Raw genomic sequence first — 26,959 nt, 5'->3', positions numbered from 1 at the left:
TTCAAGCTTTCGGGGCCGCTTTCTAAATTGATAAAGCGATTAAACAGACACACACACGGTCTGTTCTCACTTCTTAGAGGTGGAAGTCAAGGATGAGGAAGAGATTTTTTTATAACTTGAAATTGTAGCCCTTTGTCGTTTCCAAACTAGTTACTGTGTGTATCTGTGTGGGTAAAAATACACGTTTATTAAGAATATATGATTTTTTAAATTTAAATAATTTATTTTTATAGCTGTATCTAAGATGTAAAGTTTATATAGCTTATTTTTATCAAACTACTTACTACACTTTGATTCCAGCCACTCAGTGAAATACTAGGTGAGTAAACAGTGTCTACCGAACGAAGTAAACTGAGGCCAGTTTCCATGTGAGGAGCTATTGGAATAGAAGTTGTCTTACTTTGAGCTCTCATTTCAACAGTCAGCCTCAGTAGGTTTCCATAATAGCAAGTATCTTTGAAATCCACCTTCTGTGGTGCATTGTGGATAGGAAAATATGTCCTTGATTTTATACTGAGTAGACTGTTTGCTCTGTATTTTAACACACACAGTAAGGGAGATGCTTTAATTCTTCCCAGTAGCCAAGGAAGCTGACTTTTAAAAAGAATACTGTGACAGATCAAGGTAAATTGTTTTTGATGATTATGGAAGTGTGAGTTCTTTTTTTTTTTTTTTTTTTTTGCGGTCCGCGGGCCTCTCACTGTTGTGGTCTCTCCCGTTGCGGAGCACAGGCTCCGGACGCGCAGGCTCAGCAGCCATGGCTCACGGGCCTAGCCGCTCTGCGGCATGTGGGATCTTCCCAGACCGGGGCACGAACCCGTGTCCCCTGCATCGGCAGGCGGACTCTCAACCACTGCGCCACCAGGGAAGCCCGGAAGTGTGAGTTCTTAATCAGTGGCTGTCAGCTAGAGCCTCCCTTAATTCATAAGTTTGAACCCTAATTATAAAGAGACTGGAAAAATTATAATACTCTTATCTCTAGAAACACAAGTCTTTAACAGCAGATAAAGAAATTAGCAAGAGAAGACAGAAAACTCTTCAGTACTTTGAAAATGTTTCCTTTGATACTCTTTTCTTAGGTGGAAGTAAACATGATAAAGGGTCAGATATTACTAGAATTTTTGCTGAAATATAAACTTGATAAAATGCTGGGGATCTGGGGAATGTCAATGAAGAAAGATTAGTAAATGAGAGATGTAGTTAAGGTTATATTATTTATGGCAGTAATCGATTTCCTTCTGACAGTTGTCATGAAGACCATTTCTTCACAAATAATGTAGAGACAGTATTTTTTCTTTTTAACTGAGAGCCTCAGGCAGCGTGTGGAGGAGGGCAGTGGACCCATGGATGTGAACACCAGCCTGCCATGCTGCTCCCGGGCTTCCCATCAGAAAGCCACGATGCCCAGAGGGGAGGTGCACACACAGCGCCTGGAGCAGGTAATAGCTCCTTGCACGCTGTCCTTTCAGGGATGTTGAATCCGCAGAGCCTTTCCTGAAAGACTGCTCCCTCCCTGTAGTTACTGAGGAATGATGACACTAAAAGGCCGAATTGCAGTGTGTCCCTCAGCAGTTGGCTCTCTGGGGGCACACGGTGACAAAACCTCCTGAAGCGAACCTCTGGTCTGACCTCAGTAATGTCAGGGCAAGATTTCCAAGATAGGCCTTTCCAGCGAGCTTAGATATCTTTAAGAAAAGATAATCAGTGAACCTTGGGGCAACTTCAGGGCTTGAACATGCAGTTAAGTACCTCTCTACATGCTTTATGATATACTTGCTGAATCAAAGACCACTAGAATCATGAAAACAATAACTAACAGTAATAGACCTTCAGGAACCGGGTGTGTTTTTACTTGGACACAGTACCCAGCGTAACCAGATTCCCCAGTAAGATGGCTTAGTTTGGCTGTAGTCTCCATTTGGGCACATTAAAGTTGATGTGATCAGTGAGGGCTGAGGTTAAGCCATCACACGTACATCACTAACTAGAACCTGAGGTAATGACATGTTTTAGTCAAAAGCATTTCTTTGGGCTCACCGTAAGCCCTGCTTTGAGATTTACAGAGCATGGGACGTTGGCCTGAACCAGAGCTCGTCTTGGGTGGCACACACTGTGCTTCTGTGATGCAACAACCAACCAGAAAAGCCACCTACGCTTTCCCCAGTTAATTTCGTTTTTGAAGTTTTTAAAAACACTTATAAGCATTTCATTCATCAAAAATACTAGTACTTGTATTACTGGTTATGAAAGTGAAACGTCTACAATGTCATCATCAGCCATGCAGCTAGAGATCTACCCTTGTTCTAACAGCAAAGTATAAATATAAAATAAGTTGTAAATCAAAAAAAGTATTTGCACTACATTTGTTTAAAATTAGTACAAGAAAAGTCAATCCATTCTTCTTGATGAGTTGTAGGCTTGTGTATTAAGGACTAAGAGAAACTTGGGAACACTAGTACTTTCTGTTGGGCTGACTACAGTTATTGAATCCCAGGATTATGGAAGTCCTTTCCTCAAGGATTTTCCTTATAAGAACAGTAGTGATTGCATAAAAAGAAAAGACCAGATAAAAAAGGAAATTAGCAAAATCTCTTGGTACAGGGTGCAGGAATTTTAACAAGTATGTAAAAAGTTCTTCCCATGTGTTAATTTTCCATTTTAACCCTTGAAATATTTTAGGGATATCACCCTAGTATCATTTAAAATAGGTATGTGATCTACTGTTCACCATGGGAATGTGAATCATCACAAAATGCATAATACAGTAGTACATGCTACTTAAAATTTATGAAAGTGTACCTGTATTCTATAAGAATAAAAATTGAGTGATACCATTTCCTTATTTAACGAAATAATACTGTTAAAGAGAGGTATTTGAAATAGTTAAAATTTAGGATTGCAAATACTTTTTTGAACTTTCTACCCTAAGATGTCTTTTTAACAGGTCTTCTTGCTGTCTTCTTTTTAACAGATAATTTGAAGATATTAAAGCTACAACAGATTGGAACTAAAAGTCCAGAGAATTCAAGGTGTGGTTTTTAAAAAACATGACAGTTAAAATGAACTCATTTGATGACACTTAAAAGTTGACTGCAGTTTATTGAATCCCAGGATTATTGTTTCTTTTATTTCAGGTAAACTTTCTTCTACTTTTAAATATGTTTAATGAAGAACTTTTTGCTGGTGGTGTAACTGTGTATCTTGTATTTTTTTTTAAATGTTCTCTAAATATAATTACTATTTTTTGTAAGCTATTTATTTAAAATAAATTTGAAAACCTTTCCTCTGTCAAGTAAACACCAGTACTGTAATCTGGAAACGATGCGCAGTGGTCTGTCTTTAGTCTCAGGCCACATCTGCAGATCTGCCCACCGAAGCACACTTGCAGCTCCAAATCAGGTGTGTGTAGCACATCTGCGGTGGCTCGTGGACACCCCGGGGGCAGTGACCGTGCTGAGCTGCTGGATGCTGTCTTCTAGTTTCAGCTCAGACTGTCAGCAGGTGTCCTTTTGTGCTCTATGTAGTCCCACGTTTCCAAAATGTTGTGCTTCTCGTTGGTGATTTCAGTTTGGAACGGACCCCAGGCACAGTGTTGTCACCCTGGCTGCTCCTGCGCGCTGGTGAGGTACCTCACTGAGAAAACTTGCGTTAGGCGAGCTACGTGCATGCAGCCAGGAGGCTCCGCCTTACCAGGAATCAGCAGGGCCTGGAGCCTGAGGTTGGGAGGCTTGCGGCAAAGCGCGGTTGAAACTTTGCCGTTCCAGAGAGTATTTGAATAATGAACTGTTTCTTTGCCCAGTGCTAACATGCAAAACGGTGATGCCAGCCATTAGGTGTTGAGAGGTCAACTGTTGCCATCATTTAGATGTCTGAAGGTGCACCTGTTATACCAGTTTGGGTCCTTATTTCCTTGAAGCAAATATATTTATAAATCCCTGCCCTGCATAATAACTAAGCTAAAATTTCTCATAAATCTAAGAGTACTGTTTTGCCAATATTACAAGGTGGGAATTTGTACTCATCTTAAAACCTCTCGGCTTGGCATCCTTTAACTTTTGCTAAGGGTTGGATTGGAAGGCGATTCCTGTTCCTACGAAGAATATGCTTTGAAAGTACCTCAGCAGATGGGGAGTTTTTCATGATGTCTTCGAGTGAAAAATACATCAGATAATAATGAATTCATAGAAAACTTTAATGTAAGGCACTGCTGTCCAGAGTTAAATGAGGGGTTAAACAGCCCACAGGACGCCACGGGAAGGGCACAAAGCCCACTCGGCGAGCAGCCGCGCAGCACGGCCCCCGGTGCCCTCCTTCCTCCTCAAGTACCGACGCTCTTAGACTGTTAACAGGAGAGAAGGCCCAGAAAATTACCAGCTGTTATAGTCTTGGAAAATAGGTTTCTAAGAATTCCCACGTCTGTAGGCAGCCCGCTGTTGTCTCTTAGGTCCCCATGACAAGAAAGGATAAGGTACACGGGTGTCCGAGGCTCACACTGCACCCAGTGAGTAGTTCAAGGGTCAGAATACCGTCACGTGATGATGATTCAAGACCTCAGGGGCAGTAAGGCAGGTTCTTAAGAGTGTCTTCAGTTTACTCTCACTAGAAACTTTCAACGTTGGAACCTCAGGAAAACGGTATTCTTGCCTTATCTGAAGCCCGTGACTTACATCTTAAGCAAAAACAGGCACCTTGCTCTTCAGTGCTGAAGACCTCATCGACTTTGTGCAGTGACTTCGTTTGGGATGATGTCCCCAATGGATAATCATCAGCAAGACACATTCGTCCAAGTTCTTACCAAAACTTCATCTAAAAGAAAAAGTCATCCAGGAAAGCAAAACTTTGCTTTAAGTGGATAAAGTGGTGTTTATACGCATTAAGCCAAGCAATCACTCAGGGTCTGAACAGTTTTAAAAATGAAAAGCACGGCATAGCTGAACGATGAACAGGTGGTCCCGACGAGGTATCACTTGGACATCTTGGTCTCAGAAGGTGTCTCCCCAGTGTCCAAGGTCTTCAACAACCGGAAGAGGCCTGCAGCTTCTCGTATCCTGCTGAACTCAATACAGAAGGCCTGCACTTCTATAAACAAGTCCTGCACGTTGATGATTTTGTTACGGATCAAGGACTGGAGAAAGACACACACGAGACGCACCAGACGATTCTGAAAAAGAAATTTTACTGTGTGTTTTCTGGGCAGGTATTTATAAAAAAAATTTACAAATATATATATATATATATATATATATATATATATATACACACACAAAAATTTCTATTACTTACCTGCATATATTTATCCTTAATTTGTTCACAGGTAGAAATGCAATTTGATATATAAAGGTGAATAAATTCAGGAGGTAGATCAACAGCTGTAGTTAGTCTGTTTCATAAAGTTAGAAAGGGCTGTTAATTTTATTTGCTAATAACATTTTAAAACACCGTTCACCATAAAATATAAAATTTCCTTTGGTAATTTAATGAAAAATTCTGATATATGATCCAGTCAACTGTTTTAAGTAAGTTTATGCAAGTAAACCTCGGAGCCCCCCGACCCCCCGCCATAAGTGACACTTCCTTTTCTTAGGTCTACACTTAGCATTACACATGCAATATGCATTGAGCAGCATGTCCCTGTGTGCTCTTGGCTGAATCAGAATTCATAGTTATCATCCAAGCTCTAACAACCCGAGCAGTTAGTCTGTCCACGTAAGTAATGTTTACTAACCTGATTACACACAAGTGCTATGCGAGGAACGCATGTGAAGAAAGGCGTGGTAGTAACTGAACAGCACAATGTATAACTAAGTGCTAACATGTGGCGTTTGCACAAAGAGTGATGTAAGTGAAAGACTCGGGAGAAGTCAACAACAGGGCAAACGACTTAAATCGAAACCCAAGGAGAGAAGTGGCGTTCCTTCCAACTAAGTAGATAATCTGAACGAATTGTGGCATCAGGGACCAGCTCGGTGGGAAAGACCTGGCTGGAAGGTAGCAAAAGGCACCTTGGTCTAGAGTCTTCAAGGGGTGGCTGGTATTTTCCAAAGGATTCTGTGAATGTTTAAGGGGTGGGGGGGAGGGCGAAATAGGAATTTCATGCCTAAGTGCCTAACAGCTGGTTTAGACAGTAAGTGGGCACTTAGAGCATGGTCGGCCCAGAGGCCCTGAGCAGAAGGCAGCCCCCAAAGAGGAGTGAGTCTCAGCAACGGGGAAAGGCCAAAGGCCTGGATGAGGGCGCAGAAATGAAGCCGCAGGTCAGCAAGCAGCCAGCCGGTTTTGCCGGCATAGAAAGTAAAAGGTGAATACCTCGTGTTTCCCTCCCACAAACCTGCGCTCTCCTACACACACACTTGGGATCCCTTGGCTTCCAGCCAGGCTTTTCCCACCAGCTGATTAACTTCATTGTGGTTTATTTTGTTTGGGGTTTTTTTTTTTTTTTTTTGGCTACACCGTGTGGTTTGCAAGATCTTAGTCCCCCACCAGGGATGGAACCCGGGCCCTTGGCAGTAAAAGTGCAGAGTGCTAACCACCGGACCTCCAGGGATTCCCAGGACATATTCTTTAGTACAGCTTTAAGTAGGTTAAAAAAACAATTAATCCCCAACTTACAAACGAGTGAGTGTTCAAAAGATGTGCTCTAATTGAAGTGCAGTTGCCTAGCACTCAGAATGGACCTCCCCATAAGCAGAAAAACTATACAATTTAGCCCCCAGAACAGGACGCCACATGGAGGGGAGCCCTGAGGATGAGAAGCCTAAACTGGGACCACATCAGGCAAGCTTGCACATATGGCTACACTATCCACAGACAGCTTAATCAACAGTAGGCTCCCAAGCTAACCCCCCAAGCCTATGGAATTTGTAACTTACCTAAAACATATTTGTAAGCAAAACAACAAAGTGAGAAACCACTATTCAGAGCACATTGAGAAGGGAATGTATTGTTTCCCGGACAGTTGATGACAACGGAGCAAGGAGGCCAAATCAAAGGAAGGTTCAGAGAACGGTGCACACAACGAATTCTAGGAAGGCATTCCCAGAATTTTCTCAGCTTCTAGACCCATACTGATACAGCTGTTAGTCACTAACGAGAAATAATGTATCTGTAATTTGTGTAAAGAATATACAACCATATGCAGGAAATGAATTTTAGCAATTAAGTTTCACTGATGCTGCTACTAGTGCTAAATACTTGAAATACTCTCCCAAGTTCTTGCTAGTGGGTGCTAAATTCACATGCAGTCACTAAGGCTCAGATTATTGATTTAATGGGTTTTCTCAGACTAACAGTATCAGGGAAAAAAAAATTGTTGCTGGTTTTTCCCTTCTAGTCATTTAATCCGGATCTACATTACACACCCCTGTCCGCATTTGATCGCGTATAGAAACTTACCGGTTTACAACTTCCATTGAATGTAATGACATGTCCATATTGACCAGAACCGAAAAATACTCAGTGATCTGGCTTGACTGCATTAACTTCAGCAACATTTCTATAGCGACCAGAGGGTTGTTTTCCACTAGGTCAGGAAGCTTGGCTGGAGTGAGGCCAATATGATAAACGAGTTTGGGGTCCTTTTCCAACTCTCCAAGGAGCTAAATATAATCAAATTTTTAGAAAGAGAAAAAGAGAGGTTCCTGAATCAAATCAGAAATTCTCTTTCCTGCATGCATACAAAAAAACAAGTATTTTATAAAGAAAAGTTATAGTATCTGCGCTGAACCAACTTTATAAATGTCTTCCTTCAAATCCATGATCATCATCATTCTTTGATATTTTAAAATTTGCATTTGAATTGTCAGATATTAAAATCAGGCACCTTCACAACAGTTTACAAACGACACTAATGCATCCTGGGCATTAAACCAGAATCAGTATTGTTTGGATACAATATTGTCTGGATTTTAACAATATCATCCTTAAGTCCTTTGTAGGTTTTTCCCTGTCATTTGTTAAAAATAATCTTACCGAGTAGTACTCCTGAAAAGCACAGACCACAGAGATCACCAGGGAACATCAGGAACCAAAGCCCCACCCAGCGCCCAGGGGAACAAATGCCTGAGAGGGGGACGGGGAGGGGGGAGGGTCTGTCTGCCGGCACACTGCACACTTGCTCTCAAATAGGTGTCCTCAAAGACAATTTCTTCTGCCAAATTGGAACATTCTTCTAAATGTTCTGTGCTCCTTCCCCTGTCTCCTTGTATATACACATGTACTGTTTCATGATGGCGTGGTAAGCAAAATGAACTACGTTGGAGATGTATCTCCTGGCAGGTTCTAATGTGAAAGTGTGCTAACTGAAGAATAAAGTTCACCAACCAGAACCGCCCACGGTGTCCGGCCTTTCCCCCGAGGGAAGTGTCACATTGGGTGTGGGGGCGCTATTTTGAATCCACCATTAACCAGCTGTGTGATGGCTGCTAGTTTACCTTCCTGGTTAAATGTTAATGATTCCGCTTACCCTCCTGGAGTCCTGTCCAGCTTAGTAACAGTGTACATAAAGTGCCCAGCAGCGCAGAGCAGGAGTGAGCGCCATCCTACACCCCAGAGTCAAACTGGTCCCAAACAGAAGTCGCTAGGTTTTCGGGCACCAGACTTCGTGCCCTGCCGGAGTGAAGTGAGCCGAGTGGGAGGGCAGAACAGAGCTTCAGAGACCACGCCGCCTACCGCTGGCTCATGCCGCCAACATCATGTTACTGGTCATTTATCACTTTATGAAAAACGAAAACACCTGGTGAATTACATACAGGAACATGTTTCCAATAAATATATACCTGTGTCTGTTGAGGAGAAGATAAGGGGCTTTTGAAGGCTTTGGCCATTATTCGCTTGATCTCCACGCCAGTGCTGTTCTTCACACACATTGACTTGTCCCACTGAATCGCGTGGTCGGGCTCGGTTGGATTGAGCCAAGCCAGCTCATCCTCACACACGTGGAGCGGAGGTGGTGGACGGATAAACTCTGGCCGGAAATGGCCTGTAATCAAAGTAGCATGTCTGACTGCTTCTGTCACTCGGCTGACCCCGCTGACCCCCGCTGACCCCGTGACACGCCTGTATAAACCTCACAGACTCGCTCAGGGAAGTGCAGCAACACCTCTCTTAAGGACAACACAGCAACACTCTGACTTGAAAATCAGAAGCAGAAACGACGTAAAGGCAGGGTTTTATTCAGAACACAAGAAAATGAAACACTGACATAACATTATTATGTCAGAGACCAAATCTATCTTTTTTGGGGGAGGAGAGGAAAACATTACCACCACCCAACCCAACAAGTCCTAGTTCAAGCACGACCACCACTCAATCGTACAAGGACACAACGTACTCCATGGGTAAGTCTGGGTGGGAAAAAACACTAATTGATCTCACTCATCCTATTCTCAGTACTATTTTATTCAGAGGCCATATGATGTGTACTGGTTTTGTTTTTGCATCTTATAACCCTGAAGTAGCAAATTATGTGGAGATGAAATGGCAGGGGAAAGGTACGGTTGACTATTGACATTCTCAAGTGAATCTGGAGACTTTCGTAAACCCCTAAATTCATAAATGCTATATCATTTTCTTAAAACAGTAAAAATACAACAGAATAGTGAAGTGACTCAATTTAATACCTCAACTATTTGACAAGATTGATCCCTAAGTTATAAACCCACTAAAATAAATGCTGTCTGGGACTTATCAGCAAATTTCACCCCTCACTTTGGTTCCCACATAGGGTCTAAGATGGTTAACTCCTCTCATGGACCGAGCCCCGGCCAAATTTGAGATTACTAGGTCCCCTAGATTACTGAAAATGTCTGTGTCTGGCTAAGAATCATCCCTTCATCTTAAACTACACCATCTCTTCACATATATCACCAGAACTAGCACATGAATCTCTGCAGCCCATTTACAAAAAGAAAGTTTTAAACATTTCACGAGAAGTTATACCTATGTGATAAAGAGAAAGCTCCCATGAGGTAAGGATGCCTGGTGTTCAGCTAGACTCAGACCTAATATCTGATTGATTTGCTTCTTACACACCTTTCCAGTGGCCCATTCAAGTCAAAGATGTGCCCGAGCAAGTATTAAATACAATCCAACTGTGCCTCGGACCTTCTCACACACTGTGACTAGCTGAGACTTACTTATTCCAAAGACCTACTGTAAATGGCATTAAAAGTCACAGTGTAAGTTTTAAACTCAAGGTGACACTATAGTCTGGAGAACATGTTCTTATCCCTAAGCAGAAAGCATGCTTTCATCATTAAAACCACACAGAATCGTATAAAACCAAAAAATGCAGGACTCCCCTGGTGGCGCAGTGGTTAAGAATCACCTGCCAATGCAGGGGACACAGGTTCAAGCCCTAGTCCAGGAAGAACCCACATGCTGTGGAGCAACTGATGCCGCGTGCCTGGTGCCCATGCTCTGCAACGAGAAGCCACTGCAATAAGTGCGTGCACCGCAACGAAGAGTCGCCCCCGCTCGCCACAACTAGAGAAAGCCCACGCGCAGCAACAAAGACCCAACACAGCCAAAAATAAATTAATTAATTTAAAAAAATTAAAAATGCTGCTCTATTATTTCAAGTTCAATAGTTTTCTTTGAATTAAAGTAAATTAAGAGCTATAAGGTCAGTAAAACTTCAATGGAGAATGATAAGATTAATGAAGTAGGAAACAAAAAGGTAATAAGCTACAAAAATAAACTCATTTCAGTAAAATCAGAGACTTTATATCCTTAGATATGCTGATGATAGGTATGTAATAAAAAAAACCTGGGATTTTTTCGGCTGCATCATACATCATGTGGGATCTTAGTTCCCTGACCAGGGATGGAACCTGCACCCCCTGCAGTGGAAGCCACTGGACCACCAGGGAATTCCCCCAAACTTGGTATTTTTATTAAAAAAGAAACTAACTTTTTAAAGTTTTTAAAATTAATTTATTTTTGGCTGCATTGGGTCTTCATTGCCGTGCAGGCTTTCTCTAGTTGCGGTGAGCAGGGGCTACTCTTCGTTGTGGTGCGCGGGCTTCTTATTGCAGTGGCTTCTCTTGTTATGGAGCACAGGCTCTAGGTGCGCAGGCTCAGTAGTTGTGACTTGTGGGCTCTAGAGCGCAGGTTCAGTAGTTGTGGTGCATGGGCTTAGTTGCTCCGCGGCATGTGGGATCTTCCCAGACCAGGGCTTGAACCTGTGTCCCCTGCACTGGCAGGCGGATTCTTAACCACTGCGCCACCAGGGAAGCCCAAGAAACTAACTTTTATTGAGCATCTCTACTATGTTCCAGACACTATACTAGGAAGTTTCTCACTAAATTCATGTTTAACATTCTCTGACATAAATCCTACCAGTGTTTTCTTAGGTCAGTCTCCCAGGCAATAGAAATAAAAGCAAAAGTAAACAAATAGGACCTAATCAAACTTACAAGCTTTTATACAGCAAAGGAAACCATAAACAAAATGAAAAGACAACCTACAGACTGGGAGAAAACATGTGCAAATGGTACGACCAACAAGGGTTTAATTTCCAAAATATACAAACAGCTCATACAACTCAACAGAAAAAAAAACAAACAACCCAATCAAAAAATGAGCAGACCTAAAGAGACATTTCTTCAAAGACGACATACAGATCACCAACAGGCACATGAAAAGATGCTCAGCATTGCTAATTATTAGAGAAATGCAAATCAAATTAAAACTTCAATGAGGTACCACCTCACACCGGTCAGAATGGCCATCATTAAAAAATCAACAGGGCTTCCCTGGTGGCACAGTGGTTGAGAGTCCGCCTGCCGATGCAGGGGACACAGGTTCGTGCCCCAGTCCGGGAAGATCCCAAATGCCGTGGAGTGGCTAGGCCCGTGAGCCATGGCCGTTGAGCCTGCGTGTCCGGAGCCTGTGCTCCACAACGGGAGAGGCCACAACAGTGAGAGGCCCGCATACCACAAAAAACAAACAAACAAACAAAAAACTACAAATAACATGCTGGAGAGGGTGTGGAGAAAAGAGAACCCTCCTACATTATGGACGGGAATGTAAATTGGTGCAGCCACTATAGAAAACAGTATGGAGGTTCCAGAGTTACCGTCTGATCCAGCAATCCCACTCCTGTGCATATATCCAGACAAAACTGTAAGATACATGCACCCCTATGTTCACAGCAGCACTATTCACAATAGGCAAGACATGGAAACAACGTAAATGTCCATCGCCAGATGAAACAATAAAGAAGATGTGGTATATTTATACAATGGAATATTACTAAGCCATAAAAAAGAATGAAATAATGACATTTGCAGCAATATGGAGGCACCTAGAGATTATTATACTGTATGAAGCCAGAGAAAAATATCATATCACTTATATGTGGAGTCTAAAATGTGACACAAATGAACTTATCTATGAAACAGAAACAGACTCACAGACATAGAGAACAGACTTGTGGTTGCCAAGGGGAAGAGGGGATTGGGGAGGGATGGATTGGGAGTTTGGGATTAGCAGATGCAAACTATTATATAGAGAATGGATAAACCACAAGGTCCTACTTTAAAGCACAGGGAACTATATTTAATATCCTGTGAAAAACCACAATGGAAAAGAATATGAAAAAGAATGTACATATATATATATATATACACACACACACACACACACGTATAACTGAATCACTCTGCTGTACAGCAGAAATTAACACAACATTGTAAATCAACTGTACTTCAATAAAATAAATTTTTAAAAATTCACGAAGGGGCTTCCCTGGCGGCACAGTGGTTGAGAGTCCGCCTGCCGATGCAGGGGACACGGGTTCGTGCCCCAGTCCGGGAAGATCCCACATGCCGCGGAGCGGCTGGGTCCGTGAGCCATGGCCACTGAGCCTGCCCGTCTGGAGCCTGTACTCCGCAACGGGAGAGGCCACAACAGTGAGAGGCCCACATACCGCAAAAAAAAAAAAAAAAAAAAAAAAAAAATCACGAAGTATCAACAAAAACAACACGATGTTTCAGAAAACCAGAAAGTCTCAGGGGGACGCTGATAACATAAAACCAAGAACATCAAATTAAATATACCTACTTTCAATAGGTGGCTTTGGTCCACTGACTAAAGCTTCCGTGATCTGAGAGGCAACGGAGCTGTCAAATCCAGAATTAGAAGAATCCGGGTCTGGGTCACTGAGAATGCTAGGGAAGCTGGCCTTACTTTGAGTTGGCAATTCAGACTGGCGTTCTGAAATAGATTAAAATAGGAAACATTTCAAAATTGAGGGCACCACAAGGAGAGTGAAAAGAGAAGCTACTAAATGGAGAAAGTTATCTACAACACATAAACAAAGGGCCAGATTGAGGATATATTATCAATTTTTAAAAAATAGGAAAAAATGGGCTAATGACTTCAACAAGTGTTTAATTTTTAAAAAGCTTGAGGCTTCCCTGGTGGCACAGTGGTTACGAATCTGCCTGTCAATGCAGGGGACATGGTTCGATCCCTGGCCCAGGAAGATCCCACATACCGCGAAGCAACGAAGCCCGTGTGCCATAACTACTGAGCCTGTGCTCTATAGCCTGTGCTCTGCAACAAGAGAAGCCCCCGCTCGATGCAACTAGAGAAAGCCAATGTGCAGCAACGAAGACCCAACACAGCCAAAAATAAAAACAAATAAATTAAACATCTGAAAAGATATTCAATCCAATTAGGAACCAGGGGAAAATCTGTTAAAACAAGATACTACTGCACACACACTGTAGTTATAACTGCCCCTTGTGGTTACTGATGTTTAACTTGTCTGCTTGTTTTCTTAAAGTTAGGAAAATGCAACTGCATCATCCGTAAGTACACCTTTGGTCCCTGGATCCCACTGTAAAGACATCTGAATTTTAGGCCAGCCTCCGTACAGATGATCTGTGTGGCTAGCTCCAGAGAAGATAGGTGTACTTCCCTTTTTTTCTTAAGCACTTGTGAAAATGATTAAGACATCTTCAGCCTGGGCAGAGGACAGCAAACAGCTCTAGGGGACAGCCAGCTTAGCCACTGTGCCAAGCCTCTCAATCTTAACTCTAGTCACATATTCCTTTCTGAGCTTGATGTACTTTATACATTTATTTATTTATTTTTGGCTGTGTTGGGTCTTCGTTGCTGTGCCCAGGTTTTCCCTAGTTGCAGCAAGCGGGGGCTACTCTTCATTGCGGTGTGCGGGCATCTCATTGTGGTGGCTTCTCTTGTTGTGGAGCATGGGCTCTAGGCGCATGGGCTTCAGGAGTTGCGAAGCGTGGGTTCAGTAGTTGTGGCGCACGGGCTTAGTTGCTCTGCGGCATGCGGGATCTTCCCAGACCAGGGCTTGAACCTGTGTCCCCTGCACTGGCAGGCAGATTCTTAACCACTGCACCACCAGGGAAGTCCCTGAGCTTGATGTACTTTAAAACTTTCTCATGGGCTGATTCAAGTCATCACAAGTTGAAAAGGAAATGAGATCTGATTCTTACATTACTGAATACAAAGCTAGAAATCTCAGAATATACGTCACTTCTAAAGGTAAGGTGACTGAAACTGCCCATCACCTCGGCACCAGTTTTCACACTGTCTTTGGTTAAGAAAATAATTATTTTATTTCTGTTAATACATTGCATCTGGCACTAGTAGCTAACAAGTACTTTTGTGTACCTTCAATATTAAAAGTCTGAAAAAGAGTTCTCTTAGTTTCAGAAAATAACCATTGTTACATTGTTAACATTTAGTAGTTTAAAAATAAGGTTCAGGGCTTCCCTGTTGGCACAGCGGTTGAGAATCTGCCTGCCAATGCAGGGGACACGGGTTCAAGCCCTGGTCTGGGAAGATCCCACATGCCGCAGAGCACCTGGGCCCGTGAGCCACAATTACTGAGCATGCGTGTCTGGGGCCTGTGCTCCGCAACAAGAGAGGCCGTGACAGTGAGAGGCCCACGCACCGCGATGAAGAGTGGCCCCCACTTGCCACAACTAGAGAAAGCCCTTGCACAGAAACGAAGACCCAACACAGCCAAAAATAAATAAATAACAAAATACTTAAAAAAAATAATAATAAGGTTCAGGGCTTCCTTGGTGGCGCAGTGGTTGGGAATCCGCATGCCAATGCGGGGGACACGGGTTCAAGCCCTAGTCTGGGTGGATCCCACGTGCCACAGAGCAACTAAGCCCGTGCGCCACAACTGCTAAGCCTGCGCTCAGGAGCCCGCGAGCCACAACTACTGAGGCCTGCGTGCCTGGAGCCTGTGTTCCGCAATAGGAGAAGCCACTGCAGTGAGAAGCCCACACATCGCAACCAAGAGTAGCCCCCGCTCGCCGCAACAAGAGAAGCGAATGCAATGAGAAGCCCGCACACTGCAACCAAGAGTAGCCCCCGCTCGCTGCAACTAGAGAAAGCCTGCGCACAGCAACGAAGACACAATGCAGCCAAAAATTTAATAAATAAATAAACTAATTAATTAAATAAATTTATAAATAAGTAAGTAAGTAAGTAAGTAAGATTCAGAATGCCCCAAGGAAAGAGAAGATTAGATGTCACCTTATATAAGATGCCAAATGTCACAGGGCATGAAATCTAAGGATGTTGCACTGTCAAATTAACCCTGCAGCTCACTTAATTACAAGGTCAAGGGTTCACAAATCTGGCTACAGATCAGAATTTCCCTAATGAATTGCTCTCAGGTGATGAGACCCATGCATCTGCACTTTTGCTTAGAGCAGGTTAGCAAAAGCTGCTCTTCTTTATCCTTATATGGAGAGGCTCTCCCTGACCACCCTGTTCAAGGTCTCGTTATTTTCTATCACAACACGGGTTTGCTTCAAGACCACCCATTCATTTGCTTACACGTGTAACAGAAGGTGCCCAAATAATCTTGAAGCAGAACAGGGTGGAGGTCTCACACCTCTCAGTTTCACAAAAGCTACTAGTATGACTTGGATTAGTGTCCTGCTCCCCTGCAAATAAAACCCTTTTTACATGAAAGGAAAAAAAAAAAGCCATCCTAATCAAAAGGGTGGTACTAGAATAAGGACAAATAGACCGGGCTTCCCTGGTGGTGCAGTGGTTGAGAGTCCGCCTGCCGATGCAGGGGACATGGGTTCGTGCCCCGGTCCGGGAAGATCCCACATGCCGCGGAGCGGCTAGGCCCGTGAGCCATGGCCGCTGAGACTGAGCGTCCGGAGCCTGTGCTCCGCAACGGGAGAGGCCACAACAGTGAGAGGCCCACATACCACACACACACACACAAAGAATCCGCCTGCCGATGCAGGGGACATGGGTTTGAGCCCTGGTCTGGGAAGATCCCACATGCCGCGGAGCAACTAAGCCTGTGCGCCACAATTACTAAGCTTGTGCTCTAGAGCCAGCGAGCTACAACTACTGAGCCCACACGCCACAACTACTGAAGCCCGCATGCCTAGAGACCATGCTCCGCAATGAAGAGAAGCCACCGCAATGAGAAGCCCACACACCTGCAATGAAAAGTAGCCCCCACTGGCCGCAACCAGAGACAGCCCGCGTGCAGCAACAAAGACCCAACGCAGCCAGATAAATAAATAAATATTAAAAACAAAAGACAAATAGACCAATGACGTAGAATAGAGAGCCCAGAAATAAACCTTCCCATATATATATATATATATAATCAAACGATTTTCGATAAAGGTGCCGAGATGACACTGTTTCAGCCATTCTGGGTCCCTTGAGATTCCATATGAATTTTCTATTTCTGCAAAACACACTGTTGGGATTTTGATAAGAATTGCATTGAATTTGCACATCGCTTTGAGTAGAAATGACATCAGGAAAATTTTAAACGGACCAAGTTTTACTCAGCGTTCTTCTTAAACTGGAAAAGCAATCAATTCAAGTGAAAACTCAAAATGAAATTTATATCCCATAATAGCAAGGATCCAGTACTGAAGCTATGTTTTTCACAGAGAATACTAACTGTTTCGTACAGTTACAAAGACCTTCATGTAAATGGAGTACCTCAAGAAAACAGGCCTAATGCCAGCACACAAGTAGATGCCTGAGCGGGATGCCTCCTTACCAGCCAGGGCTAGCTGAAGCCCGCTAATGTCCACAGCCTGGCCCATGTTTCCGACGTCCATCAGGGCAATCTGTCGCGGTGTCTTTTTGAAGAGTTCCCGTGGAGGTGCCAGCATCAGCTGGGAAAGAAAAAACTTTTCCGGCGGAGTTATAGGAGGTAAAAATCCTGTCAACAGAAAAACGCCCAACAGTTCCTCCAACGGTTATTTTCAAACATTATCTTGAGTCTGGCGAAATTAGCATTTGCTACTGGTCACCTCAACTCATGTACCTTCAAAGACAAACTTACAATTGAAGATTCATTTAACCAAATAGATACACTCATCAAAATGTAATTAAATAGTGTCCCTGAGGAGGACTGGTCCCAGGACACCCTGGGAATACTAAAATCCAAGGATGCTTGGGCCCCTTATATAAAATGGTGTAGTCTTTGCACCCTACACACATCCTCCCTTATACTTCAAATAATCTCTAGATGAACTGTATGTCAACTGAAATTCTATGATTTGTGGCAATGAAACTTAAGGCTTTTGTAAGAACTTTCATTTGGGGGATTCTCTGGCAGTCCAGTGGTTAGGACTCGGCGCTCTCACTGCCGGGGCCCGGGTTTGATCCCTGGTGGTAGGGGGACTAAGATCCCGCAAGCCGCACGGTGCGGCCAAAACAAAACAAAACAAAACAAAACAACCAACTTTGTTTCCTAACATGCTTCAATTCCTGCAAAGGCTTACATATGCAGGCAAAAACAAATAAAACAAACTACAGTGCTCAGAAATGCTTTTCTTCTCTACTGCTACCAGCAACTGTGTAAAAGTTAAAGAGACAAGGAAGCAATCACTAGCTCCGCAAATACACTTCACACACCTGTTTCAGTCCACAGCACGGCTACAATGCCCAGAGTGCTGGACACTGATGCTTCCCTTTAATCCCAGAGCCACCTGCTTACCCGGCGGCGTCCATCCTACCGCAGCACCATGGCCAGACCCCTGTTCCAGCTCCCAGCTTGGACTCCTACCCACTCACCACCCACAGTCCACTCGCCCACTTACCACTGAGTTATATTTCGAGGTACAAATCTGCTCACAGATTTTTAATTCTGTTTACACAGAATTAAACCCAAACTCCTGCACCATTCATAAGACCTTTCTAATGTGGTCCTGACCCACTCTCCTAATCCCATCTCCTGACCCCCCTCCAATCCACGTGTTCTATACTCCCGTTGCAGAAAATCTCTCACCTTCTCTGATTCCTGATTTCAAAACATCCAATACGTGCAGCTCTTTAAGAATACGTGACAGGGCCACACCCTTCTCTCCCCACCATCTCTCATCAATATCCAGCAAAAACATCACCCCCTCTGAAAGTTCCTCCAGCTACACGGCTGTAGTTCCTGTGCTACGAGGTGCTGTGCATGCGACATCTAGTACGGCCCTTAACCACACTGGGTTACAATCACGTTTAAGTCTCTTCAACCAGACTGCAAGCTTCCTGAGGGCAAGGAAGCCATCCTACTTCCTTCCAGATACATTCTCAACGTTGGCTCTGCAGCAGAATCGTCTGAAAAACTTTCAACACATATACCCATTAGATGCTCCCCTTGACGCACAGTATAATAAGCCTTGACCTTGACATTCCCTCTGTTGTATATTTAAGCACCACCCCTACCTAGTAACGATAGTAATGTGTAAAGCTTATTGTAAATACTTTTATTTCTCGTAATTTATTATCTGCAATTTTCAGACACGGAAATTGAGGCAGAGAGAGGCAAAAGAACCAATCCGTGGATTTCCCTGGCAAATCTGTTTACAGTGCAGTCTATGGCCTACATCTAGGTTTAAACTCTTCGCATTCAAGAATGACATCATAGGGCTTCCCTGGTGGCGCACTGGTTGAGAGTCCGCCTGTCGATGCAGGGGACACGGGTTCGTGCCCCGGTCTGGGAGGATCCCACATGCCGCGGAGCGGCTGGGCCCGTGAGCCATGGCCGCTGAGCCTGCAGGTCCGGAGCCTGTGCTCCACAACGGGAGAGACCACAGCAGTGAGAGGCCCGCGTACCGCAAAAAAAAAAAAAAAAAAAAAAGAATGACATCATATAAGTTATGGTTCCTTTGCCTAACCCATCCTACAGAATTCAAAGGGCTCTCAGACCCAAATCCCACACTGCCCCATCCATCTCGGTGGCGGGTCTGACCGCCCCCCCCCACACGCACACGTTGCAGCAACTTTCTCAGCATTCTCAAACTTCCTGAAAACCAGGTTCAGTACCTGTACCCTAAAGACATCTCATGGGATGCACAGGTCACCCCTCTTAGGTAAGGACAGTGCAGGAAATCAACGAGAAGATGCTTTAGATGCAGAGGAGTTGCCAGCAGGAGCAATGACTAGCTTAAATGCAGAAGGCTTCTCCTGCAAGGAAAAATTCTCTGGCCTTACCTCAAAATCCGCTGACTTTACCTTCTGGCTCCCTGAATAGCAGTCCCTACCTAAAGGGGTCACTCGCCTGTTTCCTCACTGCTTAAGGACTGTAAGATCAAACTGTTTCCCCCTGGTCACTAGCTGCTCCGCCCACTACCGCTGTCCTCCTCCAAGTCTTCCAGGTACCCTTATCCCTCATCACCATCTCCTCTGTGCCCTTCTCCTCTCCTGGCTTCAGGTCTTCTCCCAAAATCAAGTCTCATAAACCATCTCTTGAGTTTAAGAAACAAACAGATGTGGATGCTGGAGCGCCACGCAGCTGCCAGCCTCCTGCCCGGCTCGGCGCCCCCGGGCTATGTCCAGGCCCACGCCGGGGCCCCAAGGCCAACGAAGGACGCCCTGCTCTACAGCTGCCAGGGCCTGCACAGGCAGCCAGCCCAGTCTGAGCCTCTGTTGCCTCAACTAGATCCTGAATGTCAAAAAGCAGAGCGTCTGCCTGATGAATCTGAGGACAATGGGAACTCTGGGTGACGCTGGCCTTCTGGACGATATCACGTACGAAAAACTGGCCGAGGAGACGCTGGATTCCTTAGCAGAGTTTTTTGAAGAACTTGCAGACAAACCTTACACACTTGAAGACTATGATGTCTCCTTTGGGAATGGTGTTTTAACACTTAAACTGGGTGGAGATCAAGGAACGTATGTGATCAACAAGCAGACCCCAAACAAGCAAATCTGGTTATCTTCACCATCCAGTGGCCCCAAGCATTACAACTGGACTGGGAGAAACGGGGTGTACTCCCACGACGGTGTGTCCCTCCACGAGCTGCTGGCCACAGAGCTGACTCAAGCCTTAAAAACCAAACTGGACTTATCTTCTCTGGCCTATTCTGGAAAAGGCACTTGCTGCCCAGCCGAACGCTAAAGACATAAAAAGCTCTAAAGCCAAGACCCCAGCTTTGCTCTGCAGCTGAATGGCTAGTTTTTTCATTCCTGCTTTTGAGGACAGTTGCATTATGTGTAACGGCTCTGTGAAAAGACCGTGTCACCTCCCGCCCTGCCCGTGAGTTCAGATTTTTTATTTCCACAGGTTTCTTTGGATTTATTGTCTGACTTCCTCCCTCACGTGACAGCCCTTATCTTTTGTAATGTCTGTATGCCCGTACCTTTAACATATAACCTCACAACAAAGAAAAAGAAGGACAAATTCCAGGAGGAGAAATGAATTGGCTTCACCATTCTTTGAAAGACTTACTACAAAAACCGCATGAAGAGCAGTTGGCCAAACTTGCCATCCTGTCTCAAAATAAGACTCATTAAAGGGCAGCCTAAAACGTTCCTACTCCTCTTCAAAGTGTAAACACTTCTATGCCCTTTAGTATTGAAGCATCAGTGGGAACTCAGGAATTCTCAAACCGAAGACCATTTTCTCTTTGTGCTTTGTGACTGCCAGGGTGTGGCCCGCATGGGGTGACACAGGGAGATGTGGTGCCGTGTCTTCCGTATGTGCATATGTATGTACACACACATTTACATGTGGATGCAAAAAATCTCCCAAAAGCCACCTCTGTACGCTCATGGATACAGTACAATAAATGAGGTCATGGAGCTGAGAGGTGCTTGGTAAACTGTGAAAGGCCACATAAATGAAAAGATGCTGGTGTTAATGAAAGGAACCCCGGACTTACACTTGGCCCAGCCCAAAAGTAGTTGTCTGTCTCTGGGCAAGTTTCGCGAACTCCCTGGACCTCTGTTTTCCCGTGTTAACAGAGGGGGTTAAACTGGATAGAATATAGTCGATTTCCAATTTAGACATTTAGTGGTCCCGTCAGGCAACTTATCAGGCCAGCTTTAATTCCCTCTAGTAGAGGAGATGACAGTGAACTGTTTTTTTTTAAACTATAGAGTAAGTATATGGTTTTGGGTTTTGCTCTACTTGAATCAGTTGAATTCAGGTTCAAATAATCATCCTTTATTGTGCCATTACTGTGCTAAGCCTGGGCTGTAGGCTGAATGCCTAGGTGTTGATCCTAACCCCCAATCACAGCCCTCATAAATGCGATTAGTGCCCTGAGAAGAGAGACCCCAGAGAGCTCCCTCATCCCTTTCACCATGTGAGGACACCAGGAAGCAGGCCTTCACCAGACACCCAGTCTGCTGGGGCCTTGACCTTGGACTTCCCAGCCTCCAGAACGATGAGAAATAAATTTCTGTTTATAAGCCAAACAAACAAACAAAAATAGCAAAAGCGGCCTCGCATCCAACCCAGTGATCTCACTAAAGGTGCACGAGCATGCACTTTACATAATGTGCAGTAGTCTTGCGTTTTCTAGTCTAGGCCGTGAATTGAGACTACTTTCTATCCTCTGCCCCCATCGCGTTAACCAAGGACACCTAAGAGCAAGAACGCGGCTGTAAAGTCCTGAAACGCTGCGGAATGTGCATTTCCGCTCAACAACGTACTCGGGTTCTGAACGACTTCTCGGTGACTCCTGAGACTTAAAGCCGGGGGGTAGGAGGGCAGATCCTGTGTGTCATTACTTACAACTGCACACACCTCAGACGCGCCTGACGAGCACGAACTGCATCACGAGGCACTACAGCGTCAAGCCCAACACTAAGCGGCACGGTTTCACGGCCCGTACTGTTGGGAGTCATTTTCGGTGCCGTGAAGCTGCCACTTGTCCCTACTCGGTGGAGGGGGTGCGGAGAGGATTTCAAAAGGACACAATCCATTTCACGTGTGGGTGAAGGCCCAGCAGCTGCCGGATCTCACCCTCCGCGCCGCACACCGGGCTCCCGGCGGGAGAACCCGGGCTTACCTGAGAGCGGCGGCCGGTCGGGCTCCTGGCCGCCGCGGGCGGGCGGCGCGGGGTTGAGCAGGTGCGCGAAGCTGGCGGCGAAGGGGTTGGCGGCGAGCGGCTCGGTGCGGTACATCTCCCAGAGCAGGTAGAGCGCCGTGAGGCGCTGCGCCGCGCTGGGCAGCAGGTCCGGCTGCTGCAGCAGCATGACGAGCACCGAGCCCAGGCGGAAGTGGTCGGCCTTGCTGAAGTAGTGGTGGAAGGCGGTGGACAGGCCCTCGAAGGTGCTGCCGCCGCCCGCCTCCTCCGAGATGATGCTCAGCAAGCTTGAAAGCTCCTTCGGGGTCAGGCTCATCCTGCACGCAGGGCCCCCCGGGCCTCCACAACCCGGCCCGGGGCCACCCGCTCCGCCTCTGCCGCCGCCGGAGCCGGAGCCTCCTGGCCCGCTCCTAGACACCGACCCCGCCGCTTCCCGGGGCCCCCTTTGCTCCGCGGCGGTAAGAAGACGGCCACACGCCGCGCTCGCCCCCCCGCCGGGCATCAACCTCGCCCGCCTGTCCTGTTTCCGGGCCGGAGGGGCCCTAGCACCGGCTCGCTCCGTCCCCGCGGCCGTAAAGCGCGCTGTGGCACGACAGCGTCGCAAACAAAACCCGCTGGGAAGCCAACCGCCCGCAGAGGAGAGTGTGGCGCGGACCCAGAGCGAGGCTGCTGGAACCGGGCCAGGGAGAGGATCCCGAGACGCCGAGTGGGCGGAGCGAAAAGCCGGAAGTGGGGGAGCTGCGGAAGTCTCGCGGTGCCACAGCCCAATGCTGTGGTGCAGTCTGCGTATGGGCGAGCAACGTCCGCTCCCAGAGGCGCCCCGAGGGTGGTACCAGGCATAGAAGGTCCCTAGAAATTTGGGTGACGTTATTGTCTGGAAAAATGCATCTTATAATCTGAAAATTTGGGGGCTTCCCTGGTGGCACCGTACTTAGGAATCTGCCTGCCAAGGCAGGGGGACATGGGTTCGAGCCCTGGTCCGAGAAGATACCTCATGCTGTAGAGCAGCTAAGCCCACGCGCCACAACCACTGAGCCTGCGCTCTAGAGCCCGCGAGCCACAACTACTGAGCCCAAGCGCCACAACGAAGACCCAGTGCAGCCAAAAAAAAAAAAATCTGAAAAGTTTTCTTAATATAACACACCTGGCTGTTCATGGTGAAACCTTTTAAAGTGCTAATAGCTGTAAAGACCACGTATTTCTCATAACCAAAGTTAATTTCCAGTCTTACACTCCTATTTGAGGAAATGGAATCATACGCACACGAGCTTTTGTACACGGTTACTTTAACATGATTTTCGTAAAATGTTTACAATAAACATTCGTTTACAAAATTGTTGTACAACTTTTTAAGCAGCCTGCCCAAGGGCGCTGATTCTGGGCCTTAGCTGTGCATTGGAAGTTCCCCGAGAGCCTTCAAAAATGCTAGTGCCTGGTCCTGGTGGCCAGGTATTAACAAACAGAAAGCAAAAACACCTGCCCAGGTGCCTAGTGTGTACTCTGGGTTGGGAATCACCGAGCGGCGTGTCCTAGACTTCCTCGGTTCCTCCCTTAGACCTACAAAACCCTACAGGGATTTCACCAGCGATTCCCAGCAGGCAAGTTTGGGAGATACCGTCTGCGCTAACTCATGCTAGTGGCTCGAGAATTATCTAGTTGCGTGCCACCTTAATTCTAAAGTATAATTGAAGGAAGAGAAACTGCTGGGTCAAGGGGCATGCATATTCTGAAGGCTTCTTCACTTGACTGCTAGATATCCCTCTAGGAGGGTCCTGCCAGCTAACTAACAGCAGCAGATATAACTTGCTAACGCTTGGACTCCTGGGAAACTGATTCGAATTATCTTGAAAGTACTCTCATTTTATTTATTTACTATAGTAAATAAACTTTATTGTGTTTGGGATGTCTGTTACAGCAATGAGCTTACCTGCATAGGTTTTACTGTTTTTTTAAAAAAGTTGTTTCAAAATATGTGAACATTATGTGCCCCACCACCCCCAAAAACTAAATATTTTTCTTTCTGTAGGAGCATTTTCAAAATTAGGTTGGTGTTAAAAAGAAAACCAGAGGCCCCAGATGGAGTCACTTATGCTAGGTCACACTACTAACCTAACTGAAGCTTCACCCTCCCCCAGAAATGTAGTCTTAACCAGGAATTTTCTGGTCAGCACCAATGAGCTAATCGGTCACCATGCCCCAAAGGAAGATGAAGTAACCTGCCACAAAGACTTCTTCCATTCCCCATAAGTAGGTTCCGTATGCCTGAAATAAATCTTCCTTGCTTAGACTTCGTCTTGCCTTTGAAAACCTTTTCTTTTCTGTAGCCCTTGGGAGCTCCTCTCTACTTGCTAGATGGGATGCTGCTCGACTCATGAACTGCTCAATAAAACCAATTAAATCTTTAAAATTTACACAGTTGACTTTTCGTTATTTAACAATGGTAATCCAAGGTTTCCTACGTGTTCCCCGAAAACAACTCTCAGGCCCCGGTAACAAATAACCACAAACAGAAATCTGTCCTCTCACAGTTCTGGAGGCTAAAAGTCCAAAATAAGGGTGTCAGCAGAGCCAGCCTCCCTCTAAAGTCTCTGGGGAAGAATCCTTCCTTGTCCCCTCCTAGCTTCCCGTGATGCCCAGTGGTCTCTGGCGTCCCTTGGCTTATGCTGCACGCTTCTCATCTCTGCCTCTGCAGTCATGTGGCCTTCTTTGCCGTGTGTCTGTGCTTCATGTGGCTTTCTTTGGGAACACCAGTCATTGGGTTTAGGGCCCACCCTAATCTAGTATGTCCTCATCTTAACTAACTGCATCTGCAAAAACCCCATTTCCGAATAAGGTCACATTCTGAGGTGGACATGAGTTTTGAGGAGACACCATTCCACCAGTAGAGACCCAAAGCTCTCCCGGGCATACATCTTGGCCGTTCTCCTTCACACCCACCTCGTCTCTGCCCTTAGACTCTCCCCCAGCATTTGTGCATTTAACAGATACTGTTTTGAGCACCTCCTACGTGCTGGGCAGTGCTGTAGGCATTGCTGGAAGGCAGTAAGCAGAGGAGATTAAGCCTTGCTTCGGAGAAGCTTGACGGCCTCTTAGTCAGCCCCATGGTAACTCTCAGGGCAGCCTCATCCTGATAACTGACTTTACCATATAATTGAAACATCCTGCTCAAACTGTTTTAAATTATTTCTAAAATGGATCACATGTTTCCCTCTCTCTTTAGACCAAGTGTACACACACCATTTCACCTTGCTATCATTATGACTAATGGTGTTCTCAAACAGTAACCACTAGGGCCAGTGAAGCGTAGAGAACTAGTCGCCCTACACAAAGTGTCCTCCAACTGCTATACCTTTTAATTCTTGTGCCTTTTATAGTTTTCCTATTTCTTTCACCCTGTTGGGTTGCTGTTACTCTCCCATGAGACTTAGCCTTGCAGTTGGGGTTCACACAAGAGTGATGTGCGTGAGAGCATGTGTGGTTGCTGGGAACTTGATTTTGTGACGCTGCTTTACAAACTCTCCTGGGCATTTGCTGCTTCCTAGCTGAGTGGCAGGGAGCTGAGGTTGATGGATATTTGGCTTTCAAACCTGACCTAAATGCCAGATGTTTGCTTCTTTATTCTGTTTTCATCCTTTTGTAGAAATTCCCATGCTTTTCTTCCACCACTCTCTCTTCTGGGCACCCCAGCAAGGGATTTTCCTTTCAAAGGCAGCTTGAAATGTGTATTACTGTGCAAGGGTTGCCATAACAAAGTACCACAGACTGGGTGGCTTGAACAACAGAAATTGATTTCTCACAATTCTGGAGGTCAGAATGTCGAGATTAAGGCGTCACAGGGTCAGTTTCTTCTGAGACCTCACTCCTTGGTTTGTAGATGGCCACCTTCTCCCTGTATCTTCACAAGGTCTTCCTTCTGTGTCCTAATCTCTCTCTCTCTCTCTTTTTTTTTTTGGCCGCACCGAGTGGCATGTGGGATGTGGGATCTTAGTTCCCCAGTCAGGGATTGAACCCATGCCCCCTGCAGTGGAAGTGCGGGAAGGAGGCAAGGGAGCAGGATGGAAGGGAGCAGGGCACAACGTTTAAAAGAATAACACAGGGGCTTCCCTGGTGGCGCAGTGGTTGAGAGTCCGCCTGCCGATGCAGGGGACACGGGGTCGTGCCCCGGTCCGGGGAAGATCCCACATGCCGCGGAGCGGCTGGGCCTGTGAGCCATGGCCGCTGAGCCTGCACGTCCGGAGCCTGTGCTCCGCAACGGGAGAGGCCACAACAGTGAGACGCCCGCGTACCACAAAAAAAAAAAAAAAAAAAAAAAAAAAGACACAGCCCGAGGACATGACATAAACTGATTAGAATCAAATAGGTCCAAGATGGCAGACAAGTCGACTTCCATTAGACCTTGAGCCTCAGTATACACTACTGTAACACATCAGCAAGCTAAATGACACACCCACAGGCGGCCTGACAGCTCCAAGGCCCACCATGATGTCAAAAAGTGGGTGGAGGGCTTCCCTGGTGGCGCAGTGGTTGAGAGTCTGCCTGCCGATGCAGGGGACACGGGTTCGTGCCCCAGTCCTGGAAGATCCCACATTCCGTGAAGCGGCTAGGCCCGTAAGCCATGGCCGCTGAGCCTGCATGTCCGAAGCCTGTGCTCTACAACGGGAGAGGCCACA

At 45.7% G+C, this 26,959-nt stretch overlaps 2 protein-coding genes and 1 pseudogene across 3 annotated transcripts in view; 2 read left to right on the top strand and 1 right to left on the bottom strand.

The window, feature by feature from the left end:
- RNF149 (ring finger protein 149) overlaps positions 1-3,211 on the top strand; it is a 28,498-nt gene extending 25,287 nt beyond the window's left edge. The window contains exons 7-8 of the transcript XR_014017509.1: positions 1,310-1,439; positions 2,972-3,211. The gene's annotated coding sequence lies outside the window, so the exon portion shown is untranslated. The remainder of the gene's footprint in view (positions 1-1,309; positions 1,440-2,971) is intronic.
- Positions 3,080-22,871, bottom strand: CNOT11 (CCR4-NOT transcription complex subunit 11). Its single transcript, XM_081254943.1, has 7 exons — positions 22,272-22,871; positions 17,036-17,200; positions 13,060-13,212; positions 8,772-8,974; positions 7,390-7,592; positions 5,284-5,380; positions 3,080-5,161 (listed from the first exon to the last, which is right to left on the bottom strand). The coding sequence occupies exons 1-7, from the start codon at positions 22,789-22,791 to the stop codon at positions 4,964-4,966; spliced, it is 1,539 nt and encodes a 512-aa protein (XP_081111069.1). The 5' UTR covers positions 22,792-22,871; the 3' UTR covers positions 3,080-4,963.
- On the top strand, positions 18,170-22,227 carry LOC308627742 (frataxin, mitochondrial-like; annotated as a pseudogene). Its single transcript has one exon. The product of its transcript is annotated as a frataxin, mitochondrial-like (transcript).
- Positions 22,872-26,959: the final 4,088 nt, after the last annotated feature.

Source organism: Mesoplodon bidens (genome assembly GCF_964165515.1).
Source record: "Mesoplodon bidens genome assembly, chromosome: 14".
Taxonomy (NCBI): Eukaryota; Metazoa; Chordata; class Mammalia; order Artiodactyla; family Ziphiidae; genus Mesoplodon; species Mesoplodon bidens.
This window is presented reverse-complemented; position numbering and strand designations above follow the sequence as displayed.